Source organism: Sinocyclocheilus grahami, unplaced genomic scaffold (assembly GCF_001515645.1).
Source record: "Sinocyclocheilus grahami isolate Dianchi unplaced genomic scaffold, SAMN03320097.WGS_v1.1 scaffold2128.1, whole genome shotgun sequence".
Taxonomy (NCBI): Eukaryota; Metazoa; Chordata; class Actinopteri; order Cypriniformes; family Cyprinidae; genus Sinocyclocheilus; species Sinocyclocheilus grahami.
The window spans coordinates 1-10,487 of NW_015507307.1; the positions used below are offsets into that span (position 1 = coordinate 1).

Sequence of the window (10,487 nt, forward strand, 5' to 3'; positions counted from 1 at the left end):
ACCCCCCCCCCCCCCCCACCCCACCACCAAATTAGCAAGTGACAATGATCCAAACAATTACCAATGGATAAATTAATCCTCCCTCTTCCCCCTTCTCATTATACAATAAGCGGTTTCAATTGACTGTCACAATGGTGAAAAATTACCACAGTTTCCATTTCATTCCAACTTTAATAACATATGTGTGTAGATGCCTGGTGGACAGTAAGAACAGCATTCTGATGAAGTTCCACACCAGTGTCAACAAGATGACTTTGTGTTGCAGCTTTTCTGTTTAGAAACATGGTTTCTTTGCCACAGCCCAAAAAGGTAAAACATGACACATATTTATAAGACATTTGAATGAATTACTGGTTTGTTTGACCTCTTTAAAAACTCCTCTCTTCCCTTTGTAGACTGTTTATGCATTGTGAGCTGGACTTTGGACCACAGACTCGTAGACCAAGTGCCAAGTCATGCATGTATAACACAAAAACCAAAAAGTGAGTTTTCAAGCACACAAAGAGCACAAATGTACTCCCAAAATGTCTGCTCTAATGATTAGATTCCCCTTGCATACTCTATTAAACAGTTTGTAGTTTTCTTTTTAAAGTTTTAAATTCATCTACCCAAGTCTGAGAGTAGTAATTGTAGATTTGTGTGCTGTAGGTGGACTGAGCTATATGGTGATTCCACAGTCTGCAACTGTTGTGCATCTACATGTCTTGCTCCTCCAGTTGCATTTGGTTTGTACAAATGGATTAACTTCCTAAATGAAATTAAGTTTGACTTGGGCCTACCCAGATTCTTTTCCTTGCTGACCAAGTTTTTCAGTTTTCATCAGGTAAGACAATGATCACCAGTGAGTCTTGGTATTTGAAGATGGGCCCAGAAACCTCATCACCTCTTTCACCAGAAGAGTCCATGCCTGAATTTTCTTTAGCTGGCCATGATGACTGAGTTGTTCTGGGAATCAGATGATGATTACTAGGAGGATGTCTTTTACTGATGACGGTTGTCTTAAGGACTAAAAGTGCCAACTATGTAGTTATACCTTGTGAAGTTAATATGATAAACTGAATTCACAAATTCTTTCGTCTCTTTACATTTGTCACCAAAAGAGTAGATGCATTATGAAATAATGAACACCTGAGCAAAAGTACATTTAAGCATTTCCGGCACAGTATCTCAAACATTTTTTTATTATTTTTTTCTTATAAAATGTTTCTCATTGATCCATATTCATATATCAGCACTGGCATGTTTCTAATCATCTCCAGTAAGTGTCTATTTGTTTTTAAGTACATCTCTTCATTTGACAAGGGCAGAAACAAGTTAACAGGTTTTCCCACTCTGAACTCTTCTGGTAATCCAATCTCACTAGGAATTAGAGGATTCCCAACCAGAGCATGGTTTAGTGATTTAGCTTTGAGTTTCTGCTGTAAAAAAGTCAGCAGGTCATTATGTCTGCAAGCCATCTGCTCAGGGTCCCAAGATAAGGTTTTGTTGACCAGAAGATGTAACACTGCGTTCTTCAAGTGGTAGTTTGTTAGCCCACATGGTCCAGTCAGGCCAGTCTGGTATTTGTGTAGGAAGGAAAGGATCTGTAGGCATTGAATATGGCATGCATTGTATGGAAGCGTTTTGGTTATGTGTTGAAGAAGGGCGTTTTCGTAGCGTGTAAAACATACAGGCCAATGGGTGTCCGAGAATATGGCAGAGGAAGAATACGGGATCAGATGTACCTCAGAGTCTTTAAATCTGACCACAGGTGTGAGATTGAACAGAATGACCCGACCTGACCTGAAACGAACTTTGAGACTTCCAGGGTTTTCTCTATTCTGGAATAGTAGGTCAAATTCATACTTGTGGCTGATCTCATCCCATGCTTTCCTAACGGCTGTCTTAAACCACTTCACAACATGCGTTTTAGCAAGATATGAGCTATTTTCTTGGCATAGAAAGTCATTAATGTACTTTTCAGTCACATGATCTTCTTTTTTATCTGGATGTAGAAGACACAACGTATCGTCATCATCTAGGTTGGAATTGCTGCAAGGGCAGATGGTTGAACTGGCACCGCCTTTGACCATCTTGACTCTGCAACAGTACTGGATGGTTGAAGAACCTCTACTTTCTTTCAAAAGCTCAAACTCGAAGCTATACGGCTTTGGAGGGATGACGGGTACATGTATGTCGCACACAATGCTTTTTCTTGTAGCCCATTGCTCGTATAAGCTCCCAACACCAATAAAGTCCTCAATCTCCATGTCTGAACCTGTAGTCCTCACAGCTTCCAGCAGGTCATTCACAAAACCCTCTACAAACTCACAAGTTTGCCAACTGTGACTAGGTGGAACCAGGATACACTGGTTATGGAAGCTAATTAAGGTCTTGGAATCAAGATCTGAAACTTGGGACATGTTCAGGCATCTCAGCATCTTACTTTGCAGCTTGGAACCCTTTCTGAGGAATTTTTTTAAAATACGAAAAAATGAAATCAAGGAGAGTGTCTTCCAAAGGTACCAACTGTAGGTGTCCTCTTGGTCACTAGATTGTTTCTCTTGAGTTATCGTTGTCAACCTTTGACTTGAAGTTGGTATTTTTTGGTCAATGAATAATCCCTGATCAACTTGATGTTCGTGATGGGTATCAGTCCAGCCAGCTTGTGGCTTTTCCGGGTGTGCCGCCTCCCCCTGAGAGACATTCTGTTCCACAGTGGGCCCTGACTGGTCCACGTTGACATGCTCATGTGTTAGGCCTTCCTTTAACATATGCAATGTCTGTTTGTCTGTGTCAATAGCCAATATTTTCTGGTCATCTGGTGCAAATGCCTTTTGGTGGAAGTCATTTTGCTCTCCCACTGGGGACATTTGCTCCTCGTGCAACACTGTGGTCTTGACATTTGGCGTAATTTGTTGAACATCTGATGTGTCCCCCTCTCCTCTCGGCACCCTGCAATGACTTTGTGACTCTTCCTGATTTGAATGTGGCAGCTCCATGGCAACATTGTGCTCCCCATGTTCTAGCTTTGCCCCCTCCTCCAATAGAAAGTGCTCATGGTCTTGCATGCTCACCATGATGTCGTCATCTTGGTCGTGAAAGACATTGTGATCCTTTGAGAGGAGCAGACTGACGACCACGACAAACACCTTTAGTAATGTGTCCTCCATCCTATGAGTGAAAAAAAGTTACTTCCTGCACACAAAGCTGTTTATTCTCTTTGAAAATATTAATAAACAACATCATTAGCAATAAAAAATGAAGTATTGAATCGCTTTTGAAATAATAATAATAATAATAATATTACTGCTTTAAAGTTCCGGTAGCACTAGTGTCCATCATTCTGAAATATTATTTCATTTACATCATCCACTATTGCTTAATGGATATTTTTTTATGTGATTAAACAACTTACCTTTCAGAACCCCAACTTTAAGCACAAAAAATCGGAGTCTCTCAGTGTAATGCCAAAAAGATAAGTTGGCTGAAAATGTGTTTTTATAGCTCCGTTTGGTTTTTTGCTTCTCACACAGGATGTACTCTGTCAGAGTTTGAGTTTGACAGCACACTTCCTGAACACTGTGCTGTCATACAACCCTTCCTCTTTTTTTAAATAGTACACTGGTAACACCTCTACATACAATGTTATATGCAAGTTTGTCTGATTGCTGTGTATGGACCAAAAGAAAAAATGTAAATCACTCAGTAATCAAAATAAACCCATTAGTGGCGCATTTCAAACTATTAATTCCAGAATTTTTCAAATTAACTAATATACTCAAATATACTCCAAGATATATTATCCTTTTTTATTAAAAATACAATTCTGTTCTTTTGTAAGAACAAAGTTGTTCAGAAGCCTCAATAGTCTCTGCCAGCTGAGGTTGATGCCACAGCAATGAAGCATGTGGACTCTTTGAAGTTAAAAACTGATGTTAAATTTGATTTGCTTTAATGGAGCTCGTGTCCACTTACCTTGTTAAGACACAAGTCTTTGATCACTCAAATAATTGCAATCCTTTAGCTGTCATGTTTAAAAAAATAAAATAAATAAAAATTGGGTTTAATTTTGTGCTGTTAATGGTGTTATGATGTTTTTGAATGAATCTTTTAAGTAAATCATTTAAAGATTCACTCATAACACTCCAGACTCACTGGTCACCACCTTCAGGAATAAAGATGTTACCTAACATAAATGTTTCCATATAAAGTGGTAAACGAATATATATTATATTTATGGGCTTTTATGCCTTTATTGAATAGGACAGTAGAGGTTAGACAGGAAAGCATTTTTGATTGGAGAGAGAAGGGAATGGGATCGGCGAAGGGGATGGGAATTTAACTTGGGTCGCCGCAAGCACAGTTGCGCTATGTGTCACCAGTGACCATGATTTCACCAAGTAAAGCATGTTCCTGGATCAACATCCTTGTTAATCCTGGAACAACATTCCTATCAACCAATCAGAACTGAGGGATAACTTTTCAGTAAATATCTGTTTTAGGCTTACAATCAGGGCTAGGTGCTTCTACACCCTTATTAATCAGCTATCATTTCACACTGTTTTTAGGAATAAATTATGGGTAGGGTTAGGTTTAGGGGTAGGGATTGGGTTAAGTCTATATTTTTGGACAGTTATGTTGATCCAGGATCAACAAAAGATGTTGATCCAGGAACATGTCTTACTTGGCAAAATCACGGCGACCATGTGAGGGCTGAAACAGATAACACAAAATCCTTTGCTTTCACAGGCGGATGAATATTTGGCAGCACATTGCAAAATTCAGTAAGTAGACAGTTGTATTTTCAGCATTTTGCTGCACAATTATTTCAGACTTGTATGTTTATGTTTTTAATAATTTAGTCAGTGAATTGTCTCGTGACCCTTTTTACAGTACTTAGTCTAATTATGTATAATTCAGATGTGCGCATTATTCTAAAGAAAAAAATTGTCGTCAACAAGTTACTGCATACTGTACTTTTTTCGGTAGCACTTTACAATAAGGTCTCATTGGTTAACATTAGTTAATTATTTAACTAACATGAACTAACAGAGAGCAATGTATATTTACAGCATTTATTAACCTAATAATGTTAGTTCATGAAAAATGTTTATGCTCATGTTAGCTCACAGTGCATTAACTAATGTTAACTTTTGACCTTTTAACCTTGTTTAGTAAATGTTTAGATTAACATGAACTAAGAAGATTAATAAATGCTGGTATTGTTCATTGCTAGTTCCTGTTAACTATGTTATCCATTTTTCATTATTCAATTAATTCCAAATTGACTTTATACATATTTTTACTGGCATCTGTACGGAGACCCAGCAGTGCACAACAAAATCTCTGCAACACAATGAAATCACCACAACACACCTCATAGGACTAATTTCATTATGTTGAGCTAATTTCTTTGTGTTGTGGCTTGTTTTCATTGTGTTGTGACTTGTTTCCGTTGTGCTGCGACTTTTTTCCATTGTGTTGTGGCCTATTTCCATTACGTTGTGACTTGCTTCCGTTATGTTGCGGCTTGTTTCCGTTTTGTTGTGCTAATTTCATTGATTTGTGGTTCATTTCCATTGTGTTGTGGCTTGTTTCTGTTGTGTCTTGCTAATTTTGTTGTGTTGTGGCTTGTTTCTATTGTGTTGTGCTAATTTCATTGTGTTGTGCACTACTGGGCCACCATACATCTGTGGTTGCATGAAGAACCTTTAACATTAACGGAACCTTTCTATTGCACAAAAGGTTCTTTATAGTGAAAAAGGTTCTACAGATCACTGCGAAAACCCCCTTTAGGACCTTTATTTTTAAGATTGTAGAAAACTTTTTAAGAAAGACATTCTGCATGTAAAATATCAATATTGACCCTCAAGTAAGAAAATTTCTTCTCATACAGGTTAATATCCGGATAGACCAATCCAAGATATCAACATGGATAAGTTCCGTATGATGGCCCAGATTCTCCAGTCTAACCAAGAGTCTTTTATGAATGGTATTTGTGGCGTCATGGCCCTGGCGAGTGCTCAGCTCTACACGTCTTTTGAATTCAACTGTCCCTGTATCCCTGAATACAACTACTCGTATGGGATCAGTATGCTAGTTATTCCACCTATATGGTTCTTCCTTTTGGGTTTTGTACTAAACAACAATGTCTCGATGCTGGCGGAGGAGTGGAAACGGCCGGTGGGACAGCGGAGGAAGGACCCTGCAGTCATGCGGTATATGTGTGTGTCCATATCCCAACGGTCGCTCATCGCACCAGCCGTTTGGATCTCAGTGACTCTAATGGATGGTAAAAGCTTCCTGTGTGCCTACAGTATGGACCTGGACATGTCTGAATTGGGCAAGAATGTAAGTGGACATGGGCTGTCTCAGGAGGAACTCTTACGAACACTGGCCAAAATACCATGCAAGCATATATATGATGGCCAGCACATCCTATCGAGAGAGGCCGCCACCAGATACATACGCTGTATTTCACAAGTAAGATGATCTGCTTACTGAAGTATTTGCCACTGCTTGATATTAAAGGGATAGTTTACAAAATATAATAAATGTTGTCATTAATTACTCACCCTCATGTCGTTCCAAACCAATAAGACCTTCATTCATCTTCGGAACACAAATTAAGATATTTTTGATGAAATCTGAGAGCGTTCTGACCCTCCATAGATGGCAAGGGAACTACCACGGTCAAGGCCCAGAACGGTAGTAAGGACATCATTAAAATACTCCATGTAACATCAGTGTTTGAACTATAATAATTTTGTGAAGGTACAAGAATACTTTTTGTGTGCAAAGAAAACAAAAATAATGACTTTATTCAATAGTTCTTCTCTTTCACGCATGCATCGTGGTACTCTCTTGAATGGCGGTGGACAATGGCACGGAAGAGAAGAAATCATTTAATAAAGTCATTATTTTTGTGTTCTTTATGCACAAAAAGTGTTCATTCAGAAAGCTCTCTGATTTCATCAAAAATATCTTAATTTGTGTTTCGAAGTTGAACGAAGGTCTTACAAAAGTCGTCTCAAACTCAATTCCTGGAGGGCCAAGGCTTTTTGTGTGCAAAGAAAACAAAAATAATGACTTTATTCAATAATTCTTCTCTTTCACGCATGCATCGTGGTACTCTCTTGAATGGCGGTGGACAATGGCACGGAAGAGAAGAAATCATTTAATAAAGTCATTATTTTTGTGTTCTTTATGCACAAAAAGTATTCATTCAGAAAGCTCTCTGATTTCATCAAAAATATCTTAATTTGTGTTTCGAAGTTGAACGAAGGTCTTACAAAAGTCGTCTCAAACTCAATTCCTGGAGGGCCAAGGCTCTGCACAGTTTTGCTCCAACCCTAATCAAACACACCTGATCCAGCTAATCAAGTTCTTCAGGATTACTTGAAACTTCCAAGCAGGTGTGAGTTGGAGTTGGTTGGAACTAAACTGTGCAGAGCTGTGGCCCTCCAGGAAGTGAGTTTGAGACCACTGTCTTACAGGGTTTGGAACGACATGAGGTTGAGTAATTAATGACAGAATTTTCATTTTTTGGGGTGAACTATCCCTTTAATTCAAAACAGTAGTAGGATTACATAAAAAAAATACATTGTACATGTTTCTATGCTGCCTAAACTCAAAAAGTACTCAGACTCAGAGCACAACAGTTGGGTTCTAGAAGTAAAAATAATTAATTTGTCTACAGAAATGTGGAAAAAGTGTTTAAAAAGTGTAATTCTAAAAGTGTAAAATATTTTTACACAAGTGTAAAAACTGTACATTTAATAAAAAAATAAAACATTTTTGTTACTTGAAATAAAATAAACGGTAACTAAAAAAATATTAAAAACTTCAACCTATTTAAGCTAGCTGCCAAGGCAACATTTCTCATTTTCATACAGTTTAACTTGATGTACTAAAATAAATTAAACTGAAATAAATGTAAAAATTTTATGAACATAAAACAAAACTAACACACACATATATTTGTTGACAAAAGGAATTAAGAAATCCTTAAAGAACCATGGCTGCTGCAAATGTTGGCGAAAATGTAGCGCTCTGCACAAGCCTAAAACTATTGGCATAGACGAAGTAAAAAATTTACTTCTTAATGGCTTGTACAATGAGGCTGAAAATAATAATGTTACTTACATAAAAAATTTTTTGTCTGTATTCTAAATGTTCCAGGCTTTTGGATGGTTGTTCTTGTTGATCATCACAATCGCTGCATTTCTGATCAGAGCCATTCGTCCCTGCTTCACTCAGGCCGCCTTTCTCAAAACCAAATACTGGTCCCACTACGTAGACACGGAGCGCAAGATGTTTACTTCAACCTATTTAAGCTAGCTGCCAAGGCAACATTTCTCATTTTCATACAGTTTAACTTGATGTACTAAAATAAATTAAACTGAAATAAATTAAAAAATTTTATGAACATAAAACAAAACTAACACACACATATATTTGTTGACAAAAGGAATTAAGAAATCCTTAAAGAACCATGGCTGCTGCAAATGTTGGCGAAAATGTAACGCTCTGCACAAGCCTAAAACTATTGGCATAGACGAAGTAAAAAATTTACTTCTTAATGGCTTGTACAATGAGGCTGAAAATAATAATGTTACTTACATAAATTTTTTTTTGTCTGTATTCTAAATGTTCCAGGCTTTTGGATGGTTGTTCTTGTTGATCATCACAATCGCTGCATTTCTGATCAGAGCCATTCGTCCCTGCTTCACTCAGGCCGCCTTTCTCAAAACCAAATACTGGTCCCACTACGTAGACACGGAGCGCAAGATGTTTGATGAGACTTGCACAGACCATGCCAAAAGTTTCGCCAAGACCTGCATCAAGCAATACTTTGAGGGTATTAGCGGTGAGATTCAAAGCTTTCATGATCATTCACGTGGAGATGATAGCGACGATGAGGACGATAAACCTGCTACAGAAGAAGACAAACTGATGGGCGTTCGGCGTCAGGACACTATGAATAAGGTGCTGTGGGACTGGCACACATGCAAACCTCCGCTGAGTCTGAGAAAGTCTGGAGATGCTAGCACTGAACAAAATGGCGATTGTAGCATGAATGCTAATAAAAATCAAGACCAAAGTATCTGTGATAAAACTGAACTTAACAAGGGCCAAAATGGCTTCAAATGCGGTTATGTGAATCCTGGCCTTGATATTGGCCAAAGCGATTTGGATAAGGGATATGAGAATGCTAGCTTTAGCATAGAACAAAATGGTTTTACGAATAGACGTAGCAATGCTAGCACAAGCTTAAATGGATTGATGAATGGTGGTGTCTCTTCTCCAAGCAATACTCAAAGGAAAGCATGGGCAGTGTATTATAGCAAGGTTTGATATATATATATATATATATATGTCACATCTGACTAGAAATCCTACTATATTGCTTTTCAAATGTATGTTGTCTTAACCATCAAAATACATTAAGGTCTTTGCAGTTATTATGTATCACATTATATAACCAAAGCAATAAACCATACTTCTAGTTTGATGTTTATGTTATTTGCTCAACTTTTTAGAGTGCAAAATATATCTGTCAGTAAAAATCGTAAATTAATGTGAGCAGATGATGAATAAAGCACAAGATTTTAAATAAAATGCTGTCTCGCTTTGTGCCACCAGAGCCCACTATACAGCACATCTCACCACATTTGACACACTGGTTATACTCTGTAGTTGATGTAATTTTTCTACTAAAATGTGTATATATATATATATATTTTACGAATAGACGTAGTAATGCTAGCACAAGCTTAAATGGATTGATGAATGGTGGTGTCTCTTCTCCAAGCAATACTCAAAGGAAAGCATGGGCAGTGTATTATAGCAAGGTTTGAGATATATATATATATATATATATATGTCACATCTGACTAGAAATCCTACTATATTGCTTTTCAAATGTATGTTGTCTTAACCATCAAAATACATTAAGGTCTTTGCAGTTATTATGTATCACACTATATAACCAAAGCAATAAACCATACTTCTAGTTTGATGTTTATGTTATTTGCTCAACTTTTTAGAGTGCAAAATATATCTGTCAGTAAAAATCGTAAATTAATGTGAGCAGATGATGAATAAAGCACAAGATTTTAAATAAAATGCTGTCTCGCTTTGTGCCACCAGAGCCCACTATACAGCACATCTCACCACATTTGACACACTGGTTATACTCTGTAGTTGATGTAATTTTTCTACTAAAATGTGTATATATATATATATATTTATGCATTTCTTTATTTCTTTATTTTTTCCAAGTTTAATTTCACATTGTATTAACACTTTTTCACAGAATTAAATAGCATTTTCATACTTTTCGCTTTCTTTGGAAATAATCATATTCGGTTTCAAATATTGTCATATTCATATTTCAAATATGATCTTTACTGACAACATTAACCAAGTGTAACCATGGTAATCAAGTGCACAAACTTTGTTAGGGACAAACTGGAGAACTTTTTTTTTTTGGAGGGGGGGGG

The 10,487-nt window shown here is 37.2% G+C and overlaps 2 protein-coding genes across 2 annotated transcripts; one reads left to right on the forward strand and one right to left on the reverse strand.

Moving 5' to 3' along the window:
- Window positions 1-555: 555 nt before the first annotated feature.
- LOC107574144 (inositol 1,4,5-trisphosphate receptor-interacting protein-like) lies at window positions 556-3,186 on the reverse strand. Its single transcript, XM_016260610.1, has one exon. The coding sequence runs from the start codon at window positions 3,150-3,152 to the stop codon at window positions 1,194-1,196; it is 1,959 nt and encodes a 652-aa protein (XP_016116096.1). The 5' UTR covers window positions 3,153-3,186; the 3' UTR covers window positions 556-1,193.
- A 2,657-nt stretch (window positions 3,187-5,843) lies between these two features.
- calhm1b (calcium homeostasis modulator 1b) lies at window positions 5,844-9,339 on the forward strand. The gene is made up of 2 exons (XM_016260611.1): window positions 5,844-6,465; window positions 8,641-9,339. The coding sequence occupies exons 1-2, from the start codon at window positions 5,914-5,916 to the stop codon at window positions 9,337-9,339; spliced, it is 1,251 nt and encodes a 416-aa protein (XP_016116097.1). The 5' UTR covers window positions 5,844-5,913.
- Window positions 9,340-10,487: the final 1,148 nt, after the last annotated feature.

Excerpts from the sequence above, each read along its gene's own strand:
- LOC107574144 (XM_016260610.1), bottom strand. The coding sequence starts at position 3,152 with ATGGAGGACACATTACTAAAGGTGTTTGTCGTGGTCGTCAGTCTGCTC.
- calhm1b (XM_016260611.1), top strand. The coding sequence starts at position 5,914 with ATGGATAAGTTCCGTATGATGGCCCAGATTCTCCAGTCTAACCAAGAG. Across the intron at positions 6,466-8,640 it reads ACATACGCTGTATTTCACAA|GCTTTTGGATGGTTGTTCTT; the intron begins GTAAGATGATCT and ends TAAATGTTCCAG.